This window comes from Hyperolius riggenbachi, chromosome 5 (genome assembly GCF_040937935.1).
Source record: "Hyperolius riggenbachi isolate aHypRig1 chromosome 5, aHypRig1.pri, whole genome shotgun sequence".
In the NCBI taxonomy this organism is placed as follows: Eukaryota; Metazoa; Chordata; class Amphibia; order Anura; family Hyperoliidae; genus Hyperolius; species Hyperolius riggenbachi.
Genome location: NC_090650.1, coordinates 68073673 through 68096366, shown reverse-complemented (window position 1 = coordinate 68096366; position 22694 = coordinate 68073673). Strand labels below are relative to the sequence as shown.

Sequence of the window (22694 nt, the reverse complement as noted above, 5' to 3'; positions counted from 1 at the left end):
AGAAAATCCAGGGCACCTCTGGTAACCAATGTAGGGCAAATTTTATGCTAGGTACACACGTTACGTTTATGGAGGGCACATTTTAGAATACTCATGACTGTTTATAGGCGTGGCCAAATAATGTACATGTGCTCAAACAAAGACCCCTCTTCTTAACCTCCTTGCCGGTTATCCCGAGCTCAGCTCGGGGTAACCTGCGCAGGAGGATATCTCAGGCCCCGCTGGGCCGATTTGCATAATTTTTTTTTTGTTACAAGCAGCTAGCACTTTGCTAGCTGCTTGTAACTTCCGATCGCCGCCGCTCGCCGCCGATCCGCCGCAATCCGCCGCGCCGAGTCGCTCCCCCCCGCCCCAGAGCCCTGCGCTGCCTGGCCAATCAGTGCCAGGCAGCGTTGAGGGGCGGATCGGGATTCCCTATGACGTCATCCCGCCCCGTCGCCATGGCGACCGGGGAAGCCCTGCAGGAAATCCCGTTCTCAACGGGATTCCCTGCATACTCTGATCGCCGAAGGCGATCGGAGTGGGTGGGGGGATGCCGCCGCTTAGCGGCTATCATGTAGCGAGCCCTTGGCTCGCTACATGATTTAAAAAAAAAATAAATTAAAAAAATGTGCGGCGTTGCCTCCTTGCCGGATTTTTTAGACCGGCAAGGAGGTTAAATAAAACATTAGCCCCTAAATAACATACAAACAGTGGTATGAGATGCAATAAAACACCTCTACTACAACCACTCTGTACACTGCTGACCACTAAAAGCCCCAGAGACAATAACCATATTCCATACATCACAGATTTTAATTTTTTAATAACTTTAATAACTTTATTGAACTAACTAACTAACATAAAGCTTATGTATGAAGAGGGCTTTTACAGATTCCACTGTGTTAATAAAACACCACTAATACGTATTTCCGTACGTCCCTCTTCAGTTGTGGTAACGGTCACTTCTCCAAGTCCTTCCTCGGTGTAAGTGATCTCCCGTCTTTGTCTATAACGAGCCTGTGGAGAAAGATATGATATTCAGTGTCTGTAAAAGAAAAACATTGCCTATCTCAATAATAAAGATTAGTCGTTAATATGTAAATTGCAATCTAACAGGTATTACAATAGTCACTAATATGGAACATTAGTAAGGCACATTCACACTACACCCATGTCCTGAATGTTACTGTTTCTTATAATGCAGTCAAGTGTAGGCAGCATAGAACTGTTATGTATTGGAACAGTTTCTCTGCATTACATCATATTCCCTACAATGCTGCATGTGTTCTAAGGACCGTCAGCATACCGCATAGCAGTACATTCAGCATATTGCAGTGGTGTATCTAGAGGGGTACAGGCATAGCTCATGCCATGGGTACCACAGCACTATGGGCGCGATACCTGCCCCTGTGCCTCCACGTCACTCAGCTCAGATTTATTTTATTATCTTTGGAGCATAGGTAATTAATTTATGAACAGAGGGATGCAAAAGTTTGTTAAACATCATGATTTTCCTCGCTGGTTGTTACTATAAAAAATGTCAGTTAAATATATCATATAGGAGACACACACAGTGATATTTGAGAAGTGAAATTACATTTATTGGATTTACCAAAAAGTGTGCAATAATTGTTTAAACAAAATTAGGCAGTTGCATACATTTGGGCACCACAAAAAGAAATGAAATCAATATTTAGTAGATCCTCCTCTTGCAGAAATTACAGCCTCTAAATGCTTCCTGTAGGTTCTAATAAGAGTCTGGATTCTGGTTGAAGGTATTTTGGACCATTCCTCTTTACAAAACATCTGTAGTTCATTCAGGTTTGATGGCTTCCGAGCATGGACAGCTCTCTTTAACTCACACCACAGATTTTCAATTATATTCAGGTCTGGGGACTGAGATGCCCATTCCAGAACGTTGTACGTTGTACTTGTTCCTCTGCATGAATGCCTTAGTTGATTTTGTGCAGTGTTTAGGGTCATTGTCTTGTTGAAAGATCCAGCCCCGGTGCAGCTTCAGCTTTGTCATTGATTCCTGTACATTGGTCTCCAGAATCTGCTGATACTGAGTGGAATCCATGTGTCCCTCAACTTTGACAAGATTCCCAGTCCCTGCACTGGTCACACAGCCCCCCAGCATGATGGAACCACCACCATATTTTACTGTAGGTAGCAGGTGTTTTTCTTGGAATGCTGTGTTGTTTTTCCTCCATAACCCCTTGTTATGCCCAAATAACTAAATTTTAGTTTCATCAGTCCACAGCACCTTATTCCAAAATAATTTGCAAGGGAGAGAGAGAGAGGAGAATCGGCACTGTAACATGCTGTATTTAATCCAGAGTGTAGTTAGCATAACACAATCAATTACATGGTGACACAATGTGACATACCGTTGCTCAGGAGATGGTGAAGTGGCGGTGGGTGCTGGGCACAGGTAGCCTTACGGCTGTTTCACGCCTCTGTAGAAGTGCATCCTAGCGTGAAACGTAAGGCTACCTGTGCCCAGCACCCACCACCACTTCACCGCCTCCTGAGCAATGGTATGTCATATTGTGTCACCATGTAATGGATTGTGTTATGCTACACTCTGGATTCAATACAGCATTTTGCAGTGCCGATTCTCCTCTCTTCCTTGCAAAACATTTGACTGCCCTTAATCAGAGCATGCTACCAGAGTATTTTGAGGTGTGTGTATCCTGCCATATCCCCTACACCACAGACGCTTACTGTAGTGCCGACTCCTTGCCTCTTCTGTTGCTTATTCCAAAATGAAGCTGGCTTGTCCAAATGTGCTTTAGCATACCTCAAGCAGCTCTGTTTGTGCTGTGGGCGGAGAAAAGGCTTCCTCTGCATCACTCTTGCATACAGCATCTCCTTGTGTAAAGTGTGCCAAATGTTTGAACAATGCACAGTTACTCCATCTACAGCAAGATGATGTTGTAGGTCTTGGGTGCTGGTCTGTGGGTTGACTCTGACTGTTCTCACCATTCGTCGCTTCTGTCTATCCGATATTTTTCTTGGTCTGCCACTTCGAGCCTTACCTTTAACTGAGCCTGTGGTCTTCCATTTCCTCAATATGTTCCTAACTGTGGAAAAAGACAGCTGAAATCTCTGAGACAGCATTCTGTATCTTTCCCCTAAACCATGATGGTGAACAATATTTATCTTCGCGTCATTTGAGAGTTGATTTGAGACCCCCATGTTGCTATTCTTCAGATAAAATTAAAAGAGGAGGGAAACTTACAATTGACCTCCTTAAATACTTTTTCTCATAATTGGACTCACCTGTGTATGTAAGTCAGGGGTCACTGAGCTTACCAAGCCAATTTGAACTCCAATAATTGGTTTTAAAGGTTTTGGAATCAATAAAATGACAACAGTGCCCAAATGTATGCACCTGCCTAATTTTATTTAAACAATTATTGCACACTTTCTGGTAAATCCAATAAACCTCATTTCACTTCTCAAATATCACTGTGTGTGTCTCCTATATGTTATGTTTAACTGACATTTTCTATCGTAACAGACAACGATTTATACAGGAAAATCATGACGATTAACAAGGTTGCCCAAACTTTCGCATCCCACTGTATGGCACACTTGGCTATTTAATTTCTTTATCATGAGGCACTTGGGCTACTTGATTATTTTATTTGGAAGTGTGTGACTACTCAATTATTTTATCTGGAGACATGTGACTACTTGATGAATTATCTGGAGGCATGTGACTACTTGATGAATTATCTGGAGGCATGTGACTACTTGATGAATTATCTGGGGGTATGTGACTAGTACTTGATGAATTATCTGGAGGCATGTGACTACTGTAGTACTTGATGAATTATCTGGAGGCATGTGACTATTTGATTCTTTTATAGGGATTCTTGTGACTTTTTAATTGTGAGGCACCTGGCTACTTCTAAAATCTAGGGATAGGCATATTAAACTCTGGTATTTGGGTAACCCGGCTGCTTAATTCTGGTATCTACGGACAACACAAATGCCTTAAAACAGTAGCGTGGCCTACAGAAAAAAATTAAACTGCCTCTCCGGCAGTATTGAATTAAGGTCTCCCATTTCTTGCTGGACTGAGATATTCCAACTTGCCTTAAAGGGAACCTAAACTGAGAGGGATATGGAGGTTTCCTTTTAAACAATACCATTTGCTTAAGGCTGTACAGCCCTGTGATCTAGTACAGCACTGTACAGGGGACAGCTCTGTCGCTGAGCTGTCCCTAGGAGAGGCTCACAATCAGATCTCTCTCATAGGCTGATGCCTATGAGAGGTGTTCACAGGGATTGGATTTCTGGGGGAGGGAGGGAGGGTAGGGGGCGGAATAAATTAAAATACACATTTTTTATTTTACAAAAAATACAATAAAATTAATTAAAAAAAAATTGCAGCAACAATCAGATCAGGGGCTGCAATGTCAGTGTTTGCCATAGAAGCTACATTACACAGATACACTCTTGCATATGTGTCCTCAAGAGGTTGGGTGTAGGAAAAAAGTTTTGAAACACATTCCACTTACCTGATTTGGGACCGTTGCACGGCACATAGGACAGGTTGGATGTTCCTCCAGCCACCGACTGATGCAGCGTTGGTGAAATTGGTGGGAGCAGGGTAGGCTGGTACTTCCCTCTCCCTCTGGAAGATCATCCAGACAGATGCTGCACTGTGGTGCTTCCTCCCTCGGTGGGGTAGAAGCTGGGGGACTCTGGGTAATCTCCCGATCAATAGGAGAACGGCTCCTGTCCCTCCGGCTGGAATCAGAGTTCCGGCGTCTCCTGGATCTTATGGGCAGCTCCTGGAAATCAGGTCTGCCAAGCACAGATGTCCTGGATCTTGTCCTGTGTGCTATAGGAGAATATCGCCCTGCAATAAAAATAATTTATTGTTATTTATCACTATTTTCTAAATAAAAATATTAATACTCAGATGTGCATATATTAAAGGCTCTGGTTAAAAAGGGTGCCAGGTATAAACAATATTAAAGTTATCATTTAGGAAAATGGGCGCCAGGGTATGGCGTAAAACATTTGTAATACTGATATTCTGCTACTCCCCACTGCAACCTCTATTTTCATGTTTCGTAAAATGGGCAGTTGGCAGGAGCATAGCAATAGCCATAGCAGCCATAACAGCTGCTATGGAGCCCTGGAGCAAAGGGGGGCTAGCAGGGGCATAACAACAGACCCTGCAAGGGATGCCGGAAGCTGCAGGGGGCCCTGTGGGGCAGAAGTTTCTTATCTCTTTCGTGAGAGATTGACAAGTAAGGGCACAAACAGAAAAAGCTTTCTGCTCTCTGCACAATTGTTCTAATGACTGTGTCTGTTCAGACACTGATAAGGAATCATGCAAAATTTTGTAGACAAAGATTTGCAGACATCCCTATTCAGTGTGCAGCAGGCTCTTGTGTACAACACTACCCAGCCCCCAACCTCGCTAACCCTCCCCAAGTGCTCTGTACTGTAGTGATGCTGGAAGAGTCTGCAGAGCCAGTTCTGCTCCAGTGTAATTAATAGAGAAAATGTGTGCAGTGCTTCACTGCTGTCAGTTCTTATCTGCATGGGGAAAACACATTCAAATGTGCACTAGCCAATTAAATAACATTAGTTCTCAGTTTACTTGTGCAGAAAGAGGGGGGGGGGGGCATCCAAAGTTTCGCAGGGGGGCCCAGTGATTTCTAGTTACGCCCCTGGGGGCCAGGTCGTACCTAATGTATTTATCATTAACTTTCTTGTGTTTCTCCACCCTCTGACTTTGTCTCAGTGTCCATGAACTAAATGCAGTGTTAATTGCATGAGAATGTAAATTGCCCAATTAACTCCTATCCATAGGGTAGAGGCAGGTGGCATTGCTTAAGAGTGCCTACATCTGAGGGCCCCATAAAAGTTTTGCTATGGGGACCCATGATTTCTAGCTATGCAGATTTAACAATAATGTACTATTTCATTCATATAGTAAAATAACTTTAAAACTTACTGATCTTTTAATATAAATTAATGTCTCCCTACTCTCCCTTGTTGGTGCCTAACCTTAACCCCTCTAATGGTGAATAAGCTTAACACCCCCTCCCCCAGTGGTGCCTAACCTTAACCACCCCTGGTTGTGCCTAACATTAAACCTCCTGTTGGGGCCTAAACTTAAACACCCCTGGTGGTACCTAACCTTAACCCCACTGTGGGTGCCTTACGTTAAACTGCCACCGGTGGTGCCTAACCTTAACAACCCCTCATGGCACCTAAGCTTAACCTTACAGGGTAGTGCCCAATCTTAACCCCCCTGGTGGTGCCAGATCTTAACTCCCCCAGTGGTGCCTAACCTAAACCCTCCTGGTGGTGCCTAACTTTAACCCCCCCAGTGGTGCCTAACCTTAACCCCCCCAGTGGTGCCTAACCTTAACCCCCCCCCCCCCCCCCGTGGTGCCTAACCTTAACCCCCTCTGGAGGGCAACTAACCTTAATCCCCTGTTTTTTTTGTGCAATATATATTAGTTTATGATTGTTTATGGTTTTATGTAACATAAAATTAAAAAAGATGATAATTGAGCCAAAACGTAAAAATAAACTTTTAAAAAAAAATAAGTATAAGGAAGCTTGTTGAAAAACGATAATTTGAAACATAGGTTAGAATCTGCTTGTTGTGGTGCAAAAAGTTGAAATGTAAATGATTACTATTGTCCAGCGCTGCGTAATATGTTGGCGCTTTATAAATACAATAAATAATAATAATAATTTTCTGAGATAGCATAAGGATCAGCTATAGAAACAATTATACAGGTTTAGGAACAATTATTTGTTAAATAATTGGGTTATTTTAATTGATAAAGTTGGTATGGAAATTAAATTTAAAGATAACAGCGATATAGTTATTTTATATTTACGCAGCACCCTTTTTATACACTTGGCGCCAATAGAGAAAAGATTTGAATTGTTGTGAATGGAGCGCCCCTTTTAGTAGGCGCTATTATTATGTTCTTCCACACTCAGGGATAAATAGTTATTAAACACCATATAGTTTGTTTGAAAATGTGTTTCTTTATATTAACACAAGACCCATATTAAAAGCAATATTGTTTGTTCATATTAAGGTGGTATCCATATTACACAGCTAGCGCCAATACAAAGAAGGTTTGTATTGGTGTGAATGGGGTGCCCTTTTTAACATGTCTTGATATATACTTAAATAAAAGGCTCCAGCCTACTGAGCACCTGACACCTAACTGCTACATAGGAACCAGTACAACTGTCATCTTTAAGTTTACTATTTACCTGCATACAGTGTTTCACTTCAGCTAACATCTGGAAATCTGCCTGCAGATCACTGTAAGCTTGCATAATTTACCCTTATCAGTCAATAAAAGGTATTACTTTTACAAAATGTTGTTTTTTTCCACCTACATGATCATTATTTACACTGAGTTTGGCTTACCTGAGGTTGATGGTATTCCCTCGTTGTCAGGTGGCTCATCACGGGTGTTACGCCATGATAGGCCAGGGGGGGTTGACCTTTGCATTCTGATCAATAGATGATACTTATTGATCAGATGGTATAGGCCAATATAGGTGAATAAATTCACTAGAAAAACACAGCAATTCGCAATAGAAATCGCAAACCGCAAGAAACAAGCGCAGGAGATGCTATCAGAATAGCTCCTCCTTAGCAAGTGCCGGGCTTCCTTCCTGCAGGGCCTTATATACACCTTGCCCATTGTGATGTCACGCATTACACCACGTGCACCTGACCACCTGCACCTGACCACCTGCACCTGACCACCTGCACCTGACCACCTGCACAGCTGTGGGTCTCTGATCTGTACCACACAAAACCACAGTATTTTTTTTTCTGTAGTGTGCATATTTCAATGTCAGAATTCTTAATTTTCATATTGCTTCTGTACCAGTGCAAGAATTGTACCTTGCATGGGAACCACTATAATCTCTATGCATTCTGGTGGCAGCCAATGCCCAAACTGTTCATTATAGGCCATTTTTCATTTAGTTTTCAAAATTAAAGGGACTAACTACATGCTTTCCATTGCCTGGAAAAATATGCTTTTTTTTATGTATTCACAAATAACTGTCACATTCCAACTGACAGTTGGATAGCCACATATTTCCCTAGATTTTATACTGAAGTTTGCTGATATCGAGAAAAGGTTATTTATTATTAGTATGAAAAATAGTCACTATGAAAATATAACACACATTGGGGTTGATTCACTTAGGCCCGGTTCACATTAGCGGTCGCCGTCCGGAATCGCCGTGCCGGAGCCGGACCGCATGCAGAACGGACGGAACGGACGCACGGCATAGCAATGAAAGCCTATGCGTCCGTTCACATGCGTCCGTTTCGTCCGGACCGGATCCGGACCGGATCCGGACTCCGGCATAGGACCCAACATGCGCTATTTTTTGGTCCGGCTCCTCCGGCAGCCGTATCCGGCGCGGAGCCGGACTGCACCATCCGGCCAATACACACCAATGAGAACCGGAGAGCGCACAACACACTGGCTAAAAATCCGGATGTTCTACCCCACTACCTATGCGTATTGAAGCGGCGATTTTGGATGGGGTCACATGGTCAAGCATTTTGGAGTGGAGCAGCAGTGACTTTAAACGTGCTCGATATGTTGGCAGTATGTCGGAGGTGGAGGTGAGTGCTAAACAGCGGAGGGCCTGATTCCACAGGTCCACCTTCTGCTGACCTCCCAGACCCCAACATTTTTATTCTATTTCTACTATCTTTTGCCAAACGGATCCGGATCGCATCCTGATGAACACCTGATGCAACCTGACCAGATCCGGATCGGATCCGGATCAGAACTGTACGGTTCCGATCCGGTCAGGTCATCCGGTCCATTTGGCAGAGAACCGCAAGTGTGAACCGGGCCTAAATCGTGCTATGACAAATAGTACAACTTATCAGAGATAGCACGCCTTATCAAAGGTAACACGCCTTATCAAAGTTAACATTCCTTATCAAAGTAGTATAGCGAGCGCTACAAACCCACAGGGGCTCAGGGCAGGACAAATGCCATTGCCAATTAGCAGGCATACGTTCGTAGTGCTCGCTATGCTACTCTGATAAGACGTGTTAACTTTGATAAGGCGTTTTATCTTTGATAAGGCGTGCTATCTCTGATAAGGCATGCTATTTGTCATAGCACGGTTTAGTGAATTAACCCCATTGGACCATATCCTATTAACTTTCCTCTTGGGTTTTCTCCAAGGAGTTATTTTCAGACCTTACCAATACATTAAAGCTTTATAGCACCAAAGCACATAGTCACAATATGTTTATTATTACTTCCTTACCTACTTTTTAGTACTTTTTTCAATTGCTAAGTTTTAAAACGTTATTTAATGATAAGCAGGGTTGTAGCAATAGCCATGGCAGCTGCTATGGAGCCCTGGAGCATAGGGGGCCCAGGTGGTACTTAATGTATTCACCGTTAACTTTGTGTTTCTCCACCCTCTGACTTTGTCTCAGTGCCAATGAACTGTTGATTATAGGCCATTTTTCATTCAATTTTCTAAATTAAAGGGACTAACTGCCTAATTTCTAGTATATGTAAAGCCTTTCTATTGCCTGGAAAAATATGTTTTTTTTTATTTATTCACTTTCCAACTGACAGTTGGATAGCCACATATTTCCCTAGATTTTATAATGAAGTTTGCTTATATGGAGAAAATTTATTATTTGTATGAAAAATAGTCACTATGAAAATAACACACGTTAGACCATATCCTATTAGCTTTCCTCTTAGATTAAGGAGTTATTTTCAAACCTTGCCAATAGGGATATAGCACACATGAAATGTTCAGTTCACGAACGCAAGCTCGAACTTGCTGCAACCTTTGGTGAACGGGCAAACCACCATAGACTTCAATGGGCAGGAATTCTAAAAACTAGAGAGACTGTTTCTGGCCACAAAAGTGATGGAAAAGTTGTTTCAAGGGGCCTTGAAAGCGGGAGCTTACTGCAGAGGCGCAGTACAAAGTTTTCCTGTACTGCTCAGTAAGCTTCCGCTGATGTGTGCAAGAGCGAGCACGTGTGCAGACACGGTCGCGCAGCTGCACTTCTATTCTAATAATTACACCGTTGCCGGCAGTGGGAACCGGGTGATTGGAGGAGGACGGCACGGGACATTCCAGCTGCAGGGGGCCGATAGAAGCCTAGGTAAGTGCCAGTTTTTGTTGTTTTTTTAAAGTGCAAGAAAACTCCTTTAACCACTTAATCCTATCTGGATGGATACTTCCAGATATTGCAGAATTAATGGGAGGTGCACTGACGGGAAAATTGCCTCCATCCTGAAGGTGAAAACACCTGTAGGCTGAAGTGGTTAAAGTGAGCAAGAGATTAAAATAAAGTAAAACGTTGATACTTACCTGAGGTTTCCTACCGCCCCATAAACATGTCTAAATAAATCCCACGCTATGCTCCCATGGTCTTCCGTTCAGGCGTGGTAAGCCCCGTTAACAGGATCAGTCGTAGCCAGTCTGGGTCTACAGAGTAGGGGCAGACCTCCCGCGCTTGCGCAGTAGACCTGGACGGACGTCACTGAACCTGTTACTGGGGCTCACCGCAAATGCACAGTAGACCACGGATGGTTGGCGTGGGACATGCTTATGTGGTGGGAGGAAGCCCCAGGTAAGTATCAAAGCTTATTTTATTTCATCTTTGGGTAACTTTAATACGTTAGGGCATAAAACTATGGCATAAAACTACTCATCCGAGAAAAAAATATTGAAGAAAATCTTATATGTTATCAGGGCTGGATTTACATCACAGGAGCCTATAGGCACAGATGTCATGGCACGCTAAACTTCACCCTCAGAAACCAACAAACCCCCGCTGAACCACACCGCAAGTGTGCTGGCTGACCCAGCTGTTACTTCTCCCTAATTCATCATAGGTAGCTACAGGTGTCCCTTAGAATTAGGTAGCCAGCTAGTGGTGCCCCTGACTGAAGGGAGATCTTGTGAGTGGAATGCCAAGAGCCAAGCAACTAAATTTTCATTTACCCTCTGCTCAGGACTCTGCATAGGGAAGGAGGGAGGGAGGCACTAGGGGAGGGAAGTGAGCCGCCCCTCTATCTTCAGGCGCCTGTAGGCTCGTGCCTACAGTGCCTTATGGTAAATCTGGCCCTGTTTGTTATACTTACTCTCGTAATTCCACACACAAACATAGAAACTCCAGATTTTCTTTACATTTGGATGGAGTTCTCTGTGAAGCCCTGGAGCCACTTCTTGACTCCTTCACCTCCAATTTAAGTTATTTTACATAGCTGTCTTTGACTGAACACCATAATGTTTTTGCATCAAGCACTAAAATAGACAAAATATCATGCTGTATTTTAGTTTATACTGTCCATTGTCAGTAAAATCAGAATAAGGTTCATGAATGCAAAACTGATGAAAAGATATATGCAAATTAGGAAATATGCCTGGAAATAATAATACTTCCACTAATGAGTTTTGTAAACAGACCCCCACATGTAGTACTTAAAGGGAACCAGAGAGGAATGGGGGGTGAAAAAAGGAAAAGATTTTATACATGCCTGGGGCTTCTACCAGCCCCATAAGCCTGAATCGCTCCCACGCCGCCGTCCTCCGCTTCCTGGATCTGCCGGTACCGGGCCCGTCACTTCCAGCGGACACGGCCAATTCCCCGCATCACAGGGGCTCCCTCCATACCCGTACGCATGCGGCTGCGCAGTAGGCAGCCGCAAGCGTATGTGTATTGAGGGAGCCCCTGTGATGCGGAGAATTGGCCGTGTCCGCCAGCCGACTGGCCGACTGGCGGTAATGACGGGACCCGGTACCACCGGATGCAGGCAGCGGAGGACGGCGGCGTGGGAGCGATCCGTGCGTATGGGGCTGGAGGAAGCCCCAGGTATGTATAACAGCTGTACTTTTCTCCTCTCTGGTTCTCTGATTCCATGCAGTATTTGAATCATTATTGCAGTGCATGAGAAATGGCACCCAGCTGTGATATGAGTTACATTTGTTATTATACTGATGTGTAAAGTGCATTGCATTATTCTTGCAAAAAGGAAAATGTGCAATGATTCCGATTTCTCAAAAGATGGAGTATAAAAACCCTTTTTGGTCACTATTGAACCTCCTCATTGAAAATGTAGATCAATTTGTACTGAACAATCATGCTGATTTACATTACATTACATTATTATTTCTTATTTTACCTGAATGTTTCAATTACATTCTGCACCCCTCCCCCTAACTCCTCACTGTATATAGATATGCTGTAAATGTAAACCCACATGTCAAAATACTTGGTAATTGTTTTGTTTTGCTTTTACTTAGGGAATGTGGAGATACTATATTACCTATATACATTTTTTCAAAGTTTAAAACCACTGAACGACCAGCAAACGTCGATAGGCGTCGGCGGGTCGTTAGTGGTATAGCATGGAATTTCCTCCGTGAACAGTGTGTGAGCCGCCGATCGCGGCTCGCACGCATAATTTAAACACGTGGGGAAGAAATCTCCGCTGTTTACATCAATACAGCGCTGCTGCGCAGCAGCGCCGTGACGTAGATCGGCGATCCCCGGCCTCTGATTGGCCGGGGATCGCCGGCATCTGATAGGCAGAAGCCTATCCTATCAGGCACACATCTGTATTGATGATGTATCAATGCACTCTTAGTCAATAAAACAGTAGATTAAGTGTTTACAATTTTGGAACAACCCCTGGACTGTCACTCTGAATGCTGTCTGTTTGGTACTTTTTGAAGAAAACCGATTTATTAAAATTGAATATACTATGCTTAGGGAGGCCTGATTTATGGCACGTAGGACTATTACTTTGAAATTGCAAGCACCAATGTCTCTTCACCTCACCGACTGGTTAAAGAATGTCAATATAAATCTAACACTTAAGCTGGTTTATATGCACAGGGGTTGCTCACAGAAGTATACCAAGGTTTGGTCCAAATGGCGAAATTCACCACTTACTGCACACGACACTTCCTCTAGACAGGGCCGGCGATACCATAGAGGCAAAGAAGGCAATTGCACCAGGGCCCCTGAGCACTGCTGGGTCCCCTCAATTTGTGCTCCCCAGGGCCCCTGCACTATTGTGCAGCATAGCAACTCACCTGTTCCCGCACGCTGCTCTGTCCATGCTACCCATCTTCATTCCCGCTGGCTGCCTCTTCTCCATAACCCGTCCGCATGTCATAACGTAATAACTTGTGCCGGTAATGAAGAAGAGGTGTCCCTGTGAGGATGAAGATGAGAGCACACAAACTAAAACTAATGGAGCACCATGATAGGACAGGTGAGTTGCAATGCTGCTAAAAATGGTGCAGGGGCCCTGGAAAAAAAAATTGAAGTTGAGGGGAGAGATCGGGGGGCAGCTGTCTTGGGGGCCCTGCGGGTGAATTTGCTGTGGGGGGGGGGAACTGGGTTCAGGTGGCCCTCAGGTTAGTTTTGCTCAGGACCCCATTGTGGCTTGAGCTGGCCCTGCCTCTAGATAGGTTAGAATTTAATGTTTACTGTGGAAGGGTTATGAGTTGCTCTTGAATTTATGTCATTTAAACAATACATGCAGTGTTGGCATCAGATGTGCTGTATGTTAAATGTACACGGTCGACTAAGTGACCTTGATACTAATGGTACTTGATGCATATGATGACCAGGACCTTGATGTGACTTACAAACAAGTGCAATGCCACATTACGCTATTTGGAATTTCTGTACTTCTTGTCATTATCTTAGAATTGTTGACTAAACTGCCATGTTGTAAAGTACTTATGTTCACTATACATTGCTTGAGTGTACTGTTCAATGTATTTCATACTATTGCTAATAAAATGTTTTCAAACAAAGCAGATTAAGAAGTGTTGAGGCTTAAACAGTTTCTTTTTGTTTGATAGGGTATAAAGATATTTCCTATGAGAAAACTGTGGTGAAATGTTAACTGAATAAGGGTCTAGGTATCACATCACATATTCATAACAGTAATGTAATGCTACATATTTTACTGAGCATTGAAAATGCATTGTCATCAGCCCATGGACTGTGCACCAGACATAGACTTCATTGTACTGACCATATACGCCAGAACAGTGTTAACCAGCGATGAACTCGAATTTTGCATAATTGTAATTGTATGCCTCACTTCCAGGTGAAATGGGCATCATGCGCACAGTTACTCTTGTATCATCAGGAGATGACCCGCCGCACCACGCAACACCATGTTCAGTGTGATGTCTTCATAGGACTATGACTTCTTCTAGGTCTTGCGTCTTTGTACGATGGACCATGGGAAGCGTGAAAGGGCCACTAGTATTTTGACAGTAGCATTTATGTTTTATGATTTTGTATTAGTTTCCAGGAGAACTGTGGCTGCCATCTGACTCCCCTAACTGCAGAATAGTGTTGGTCACGTCTAGGAGTACTCATAGATAAGCCTGTTATCAGTTAATGTATAAATGCACACAGTGGGGGAAGGCTCAGCTGTTTCCCTAAAGATTTCATGCTGATATCGGACGGGAATCAGGTAATAGATACTGAATGTAAGTGGCTGATTTGCTAGTCATGATCATGTGCTGAAGCAGGATGGGATAACCGCAAATCAGAGCTTTGCAAACCTGTCAGCAGATCAAATAAATCACATGCTTCTCCATGAGTTCTCCTAGACATGATTGACTATCACAACTGCAGATTGTTTTAAATACATTGCAACGAAAAGATAAAAACGCTACCATAATCCTAGTCTAAAGGTGGCCATACAGGCGACTTGGCGGCCGATCAACCATCCATTCGATTATTATAATCAAATTGGATGAAAATCAGTGCTGCCAAGTGCATGCCCAACCAACAAAGCGACCAATTTCGAGATTTCGCATGGTCGATCGCGCATGCTGCAAGATGTCAGGCCAAAGTTGGTTGGTCGGGTACAGCGTCCGATTTTAGAACAAGCGACGAAACGACAAGACCCCCGCCGCTGCCGCCGCAATGTGTAAATGTATGCAGTGTGTGTGCATTTATACATTACCTGTCCAGTGTCAGCCTCCACGCGCTTTCTGTCCATCTCGCCGGGTTCCGCATTCACGCTAGTGGCGCATAGTGTCTGGCGTCAGACGATATGCGCCGCTAGCGTGTATGCAGCTGTAACCCGGTATGGACGGTCACTGCGCGGAGGCTGCTACAGGACAGGTAATGTATAAATGCACACACTGGGGGGGGGCACATTTATACATTGGGGGAGGGGCGGCGCAGCTGTTTCCCTGAAGATTTCATGCTATTATCGGATGGGAATCAGCCTGCAGTATATGGGCAGCTTCGACAAGAGACAAATCTATCTCTAATCAGATTCAAATAGAGATAAATTGGTCTCTTTGTGGAATCTGCCCATAATCATCAGGTCTATGGGCACCTTAAGTAGGATTGGGATTCTACATACACATAGTTATCTTACCACACATCACATTTCACATCAGATATGCTTTAAAGCTTCACCCCAGTGCAATTTTTCCTAGCCGTGTGCAGCTCTCAGTGGAAGATATTATTTTGTCTGTGTATGAGCTCTGCGATTAGCTGATTGCAAATAGAATAATTATAAAGCCTCATTTAACACTAAAAAAGGCCATTTTTGAACACTGTTAACAATAAGCAACCAGATGGTGTATTTAGATGTGTGTCAGGTGGTGGACTTTTTAGATCAACTAATGTCAACAAAACCACTGATTTGTGCAAGTGCTTACTAGTTCAGCACTGCCTTATACTCGTTACCCCTCACAATGCTGCACTGCCATAGGTAATGAGGGTAAGGCTTTATCTTCACCTCACTAACACTTGTCTCCTCCACATCAAAAGCATTACTAGGATACCAGAAAATCCAGGGCACCTCTGGTAACCAATGTAGGGCAAATTTTATGCTAGGTACACACGTTACGTTTATGGAGGGCACATTTTAGAATACTCACTGTTTATAGGCGTGGCCAAATAATGTACATGTGCTCAAACAAAGACCCCTCTTCTTAAATAAAACATTAGCCCCTAAATAACATACAAACAGTGGTATGAGATGCAATAAAACACCTCTACTACAACCACTCTGTACACTGCTGACCACTAAAAGCCACAGAGACAATAACCATATTCCATACATCACAGATTTTAATTTTTTAATAACTTTAATAACTTTATTGAACTAACTAACTAACATAAAGCTTATGTATGAAGAGGGCTTTTACAGATTCCACTGTGTTAATAAAACACCACTAATACGTATTTCCGTACGTCCCTCTTCAGTTGTGGTAACGGTCACTTCTCCAAGTCCTTCCTCGGTGTAAGTGATCTCCCGTCTTTGTCTATAACGAGCCTGTGGAGAAAGATATGATATTCAGTGTCTGTAAAAGAAAAACATTGCTTATCTCAATAATAAAGATTAGTCGTTAATATGTAAATTGCAATCTAACAGGTATTACAATAGTCACTAATATGGAACATTAGTAAGGCACATTCACACTACACCCATGTCCTGAATGTTACTGTTTCTTATAATGCAGTCAAGTGTAGGCAGCATAGAACTGTTATGTATTGGAACAGTTTCTCTGCATTACATCATATTCCCTACAATGCTGCATGTGTTCTAAGGACCGTCAGCATACCGCATAGCAATACATTCAGCATATTGCAGTGGTGTATCTAGAGGGGTACAGGCATAGCTCATGCCATGGGTACCACAGCACTATGGGCGCGATACCTGCCCCTGTGCCTCCACGTCACTCAGCTCAGATTTATTTTATTATCTTTGGAGCATAGGTAATTCATTTATGAACAGAGGGATGCAAAAGTTTGTTAAACATCATGATTTTCCTCGCTGGTTGTTACTATAAAAAATGTCAGTTAAATATATCATATAGGAGACACACACAGTGATATTTGAGAAGTGAAATTACATTTATTGGATTTACCAAAAAGTGTGCAATAATTGTTTAAACAAAATTAGGCAGTTGCATACATTTGGGCACCACAAAAAGAAATGAAATCAATATTTAGTAGATCCTCCTTTTGCAGAAATTACAGCCTCTAAATGCTTCCTGTAGGTTCTAATAAGAGTCTAGATTCTGGTTGAAGGTATTTTGGACCATTCCTCTTTACAAAACATCTGTAGTTCATTCAGGTTTGATGGCTTCCGAGCATGGACAGCTCTCTTTAACTCACACCACAGATTTTCAATTATATTCAGGTCTGGGGACTGAGATGCCCATTCCAGAACGTTGTACGTTGTACTTGTTCCTCTGCATGAATGCCTTAGTTGATTTTGTGCAGTGTTTAGGGTCATTGTGTTGTTGAAAGATCCAGCCCCGGTGCAGCTTCAGCTTTGTCACTGATTCCTGTACATTGGTCTCCAGAATCTGCTGATACTGAGTGGAATCCATGTGTCCCTCAACTTTGACAAGATTCCCAGTCCCTGCACTGGTCACACAGCCCCCCAACATGATGGAACCACCACCATATTTTACTGTAGGTAGCAGGTGTTTTTCTTGGAATGCTGTGTTGTTTTTCCTCCATAACCCCTTGTTATGCCCAAATAACTAAATTTTAGTTTCATCAGTCCACAGCACCTTATTCCAAAATGATTTGCAAGGGAGAGAGAGAGAGAGAGGAGAATCGGCACTGTAACATGCTGTATTTAATCCAGAGTGTAGTTAGCATAACACAATCAATTACATGGTGACACAATGTGACATACCGTTGCTCAGGAGATGGTGAAGTGGTGGTGGGTGCTGGGCACAGGTAGCCTTACGGCTGTTTCACGCCTCTGTAGAAGTGCATCCTAGCGTGAAACGTAAGGCTACCTGTGCCCAGCACCCACCACCACTTCACCGCCTCCTGAGCAATGGTATGTCATATTGTGTCACCATGTAATGGATTGTGTTATGCTACACTCTGGATTCAATACAGCATTTTGCAGTGCCGATTCTCCTCTCTTCCTTGCAAAACATTTGACTGCCCTTAATCAGAGCATGCTACCAGAGTATTTTGAGGTGTGTGTATCCTGCCATATCCCCCTACACCACAGACGCTTACTGTAGTGCCGACTCCTTGCCTCTTCTGTTGCTTATTCCAAAATGAAGCTGGCTTGTCCAAATGTGCTTTAGCATACCTCAAGCAGCTCTGTTTGTGCTGTGGGCGGAGAAAAGGCTTCCTCTGCATCACTCTTGCATACAGCATCTCCTTGTGTAAAGTGTGCCAAATGTTTGAACAATGCACAGTTACTCCATCTACAGCAAGATGATGTTGTAGGTCTTTGGTGCTGGTCTGTGGGTTGACTCTGACTGTTCTCACCATTCGTCGCTTCTGTCTATCCGATATTTTTCTTGGTCTGCCACTTCGAGCCTTACCTTTAACTGAGCCTGTGGTCTTCCATTTCCTCAATATGTTCCTAACTGTGGAAAAAGACAGCTGAAATCTCTGAGACAGCATTCTGTATCTTTCCCCTAAACCATGATGGTGAACAATATTTATCTTCGCGTCATTTGAGAGTTGATTTGAGACCCCCATGTTGCTATTCTTCAGATAAAATTAAAAGAGGAGGGAAACTTACAATTGACCTCCTTAAATACTTTTTCTCATAATTGGACTCACCTGTGTATGTAAGTCAGGGGTCACTGAGCTTACCAAGCCAATTTGAATTCCAATAATTGGTTTTAAAGGTTTTGGAATCAATAAAATGACAACAGTGCCCAAATGTATGCACCTGCCTAATTTTATTTAAACAATTATTGCACACTTTCTGGTAAATCCAATAAACCTTATTTCACTTCTCAAATATCACTGTGTGTGTCTCCTATATGTTATGTTTAACTGACATTTTCTATCGTAACAGACAACGATTTATACAGGAAAATCATGACGATTAACAAGGTTGCCCAAACTTTCGCATCCCACTGTATGGCACACTTGGCTATTTAATTTCTTTATCATGAGGCACTTGGGCTACTTGATTATTTTATTTGGAAGTGTGTGACTACTCAATTATTTTATCTGGAGACATGTGACTACTTGATGAATTATCTGGAGGCATGTGACTACTTGATGAATTATCTGGAGGCATGTGACTACTTGATGAATTATCTGGGGGTATGTGACTAGTACTTGATGAATTATCTGGAGGCATGTGACTACTGTAGTACGTGATGAATTATCTGGAGGCATGTGACTATTTGATTCTTTTATAGGGATTCTTGTGACTTTTTAATTGTGAGGCACCTGGCTACTTCTAAAATCTAGGAATAGGCATATTAAACTCTGGTATTTGGGTAACCCGGCTGCTTAATTCTGGTATCTACGGACAACACAAAACAGTTAAAACAGTAGCGTGGCCTACAGAAAAAAATTAAACTGCCTCTCCGGCAGTATTGAATTAAGGTCTCCCATTTCTTGCTGGACTGAGATATTCCAACTTGCCTTAAAGGGAACCTAAACTGAGAGGGATATGGAGGTTTCCTTTTAAACAATGCCATTTGCTTAAGGCTGTACAGCCCTGTGATCTAGTACAGCACTGTACAGGGGACAGCTCTGTCGCTGAGCTGTCCCTAGGAGAGGCTCACAATCAGATCTCTCTCATAGGCTGATGCCTATGAGAGGTGTTCACAGGGATTGGATTTCTGGGGGAGGGAGGGAGGGTAGGGGGCGGAATAAATTAAAATACACATTTTTTATTTTACAAAAAATACAATAAAATTAATTAAAAAAACATTGCAGCAACAATCAGATCAGGGGCTGCAATGTCAGTGTTTGCCATAGAAGCTACATTACACAGATACACTCTTGCATATGTGTCCTCAAGAGGTTGGGTGTAGGAAAAAAGTTTTGAAACACATTCCACTTACCTGATTTGGGACCGTTGCACGGCACATAGGACAGGTTGGATGTTCCTCCAGCCACCGACTGATGCAGCGTTGGTGAAATTGGTGGGAGCAGGGTAGGCTGGTACTTCCCTCTCCCTCTGGAAGATCATCCAGACAGATGCTGCACTGTGGTGCTTCCTCCCTCGGTGGGGTAGAAGCTGGGGGACTCTGGGTAATCTCCCGATCAATAGGAGAACGGCTCCTGTCCCTCCGGCTGGAATCAGAGTTCCGGCGTCTCCTGGATCTTATGGGCAGCTCCTGGAAATCAGGTCTGCCAAGCACAGATGTCCTGGATCTTGTCCTGTGTGCTATAGGAGAATATCGCCCTGCAATAAAAATAATTTATTGTTATTTATCACTATTTTCTAAATAAAAATATTAATACTCAGATGTGCATATATTAAAGGCTCTGGTTAAAAAGGGTGCCAGGTATAAACAATATTAAAGTTATCATTTAGGAAAATGGGCGCCAGGGTATGGCGTAAAACATTTGTAATACTGATATTCTGCTACTCCCCACTGCAACCTCTATTTTCATGTTTCGTAAAATGGGCAGTTGGCAGGGGCATAGCAATAGCCATAGCAGCCATAACAGCTGCTATGGAGCCCTGGAGCAAAGGGGGGCTAGCAGGGGCATAACAACAGACCCTGCAAGGGATGCCGGAAGCTGCAGGGGGCCCTGTGGGGCAGAAGTTTCTTATCTCTTTCGTGAGAGATTGACAAGTAAGGGCACAAACAGAAAAAGCTTTCTGCTCTCTGCACAATTGTTCTAATGACTGTGTCTGTTCAGCCACTGATAAGGAATCATGCAAAATTTTGTAGACAAAGATTTGTAGACATCCCTATTCAGTGTGCAGCAGGCTCTTGTGTACAACACTACCCAGCCCCCAACCTCGCTAACCCTCCCCAAGTGCTCTGTACTGTAGTGATGCTGGAAGAGTCTGCAGAGCCAGTTCTGCTCCAGTGTAATTAATAGAGAAAATGTGTGCAGTGCTTCACTGCTGTCAGTTCTTATCTGCATGGGGAAAACACATTCAAATGTGCACTAGCCAATTAAATAACATTAGTTCTCAGTTTACTTGTGCAGAAAGAGGGGGGCATCCAAAGTTTCGCAGGGGGGCCCAGTGATTTCTAGTTACGCCCCTGGGGGCCAGGTCGTACCTAATGTATTTATCATTAACTTTCTTGTGTTTCTCCACCCTCTGACTTTGTCTCAGTGTCCATGAACTAAATGCAGTGTTAATTGCATGAGAATGTAAATTGCCCAATTAACTCCTATCCATAGGGTAGAGGCAGGTGGCATTGCTTAAGAGTGCCTACATCTGAGGGCCCCATAAAAGTTTTGCTATGGGGACCCATGATTTCTAGCTATGCAGATTTAACAATAATGTACTATTTCATTCATATAGTAAAATAACTTTAAAACTTACTGATCTTTTAATATAAATTAATGTCTCCCTACTCTCCCTTGTTGGTGCCTAACCTTAACCCCTCTAATGGTGAATAAGCTTAACACCCCCTCCCCCAGTGGTGCCTAACCTTAACCACCCCTGGTTGTGCCTAACATTAAACCTCCTGTTGGGGCCTAAACTTAAACACCCCTGGTGGTACCTAACCTTAACCCCACTGTGGGTGCCTTACGTTAAACTGCCACCTGTGGTGCCTAACCTTAACAACCCCCCATGGCACCTAAGCTTAACCTTACAGGGTAGTGCCCAATCTTAACCCCCCTGGTGGTGCCAGATCTTAACTCCCCCAGTGGTGCCTAACCTAAACCCTCCTGGTGGTGCCTAACTTTAACCCCCCCAGTGGTGCCTAACCTTAACCCCCCCCCCCCCCCCCCCCCCCGTGGTGCCTAACCTTAACCCCCTCTGGAGGGCAACTAACCTTAATCCCCTGTTTTTTTTGTGCAATATATATTAGTTTATGATTGTTTATGGTTTTATGTAACATAAAATTAAAAAAGATGATAATTGAGCCAAAACGTAAAAATAAACTTTAAAAAAAAAATAAGTATAAGGAAGCTTGTTGAAAAACGATAATTTGAAACATAGGTTAGAATCTGCTTGTTGTGGTGCAAAAAGTTGAAATGTAAATGATTACTATTGTCCAGCGCTGCGTAATATGTTGGCGCTTTATAAATACAATAAATAATAATAATAATTTTCTGAGATAGCATAAGGATCAGCTTTAGAAACAATTATACAGGTTTAGGAACAATTATTTGTTAAATAATTGGGTTATTTTAATTGATAAAGTTGGTATGGAAATTAAATTTAAAGATAACAGCGATATAGTTATTTTATATTTACGCAGCACCCTTTTTATACACTTGGTGCCAATAGAGAAAAGATTTGAATTGTTGTGAATGGAGCGCCCCTTTTAGTAGGCGCTATTATTATGTTCTTCCACACTCAGGGATAAATAGTTATTAAACACCATATAGTTTGTTTGAAAATGTGTTTCTTTATATTAACACAAGACCCATATTAAAAGCAATATTGTTTGTTCATATTAAGGTGGTATCCATATTACACAGCTAGCGCCAATACAAAGAAGGTTTGTATTGGTGTGAATGGGGTGCCCTTTTTAACATGTCTTGATATATACTTAAATAAAAGGCTCCAGCCTACTGAGCACCTGACACCTAACTGCTACATAGGAACCAGTACAACTGTCATCTTTAAGTTTACTATTTACCTGCATACAGTGTTTCACTTCAGCTAACATCTGGAAATCTGCCTGCAGATCACTGTAAGCTTGCATAATTTACCCTTATCAGTCAATAAAAGGTATTACTTTTACAAAATGTT

The 22694-nt window shown here is 42.8% G+C and overlaps 1 protein-coding gene across 1 annotated transcript; it reads right to left on the bottom strand.

Moving 5' to 3' along the window:
* Nucleotides 1–867: 867 nt before the first annotated feature.
* LOC137519314 (uncharacterized) lies at nucleotides 868–15050 on the bottom strand. Its single transcript, XM_068238261.1, has 5 exons — nucleotides 15015–15050; nucleotides 13111–13232; nucleotides 7418–7503; nucleotides 4515–4858; nucleotides 868–999 (listed from the first exon to the last, which is right to left on the bottom strand). The coding sequence occupies exons 1-5, from the start codon at nucleotides 15048–15050 to the stop codon at nucleotides 868–870; spliced, it is 720 nt and encodes a 239-aa protein (XP_068094362.1).
* Between the last annotated feature and the right edge of the window lie 7644 nt (nucleotides 15051–22694).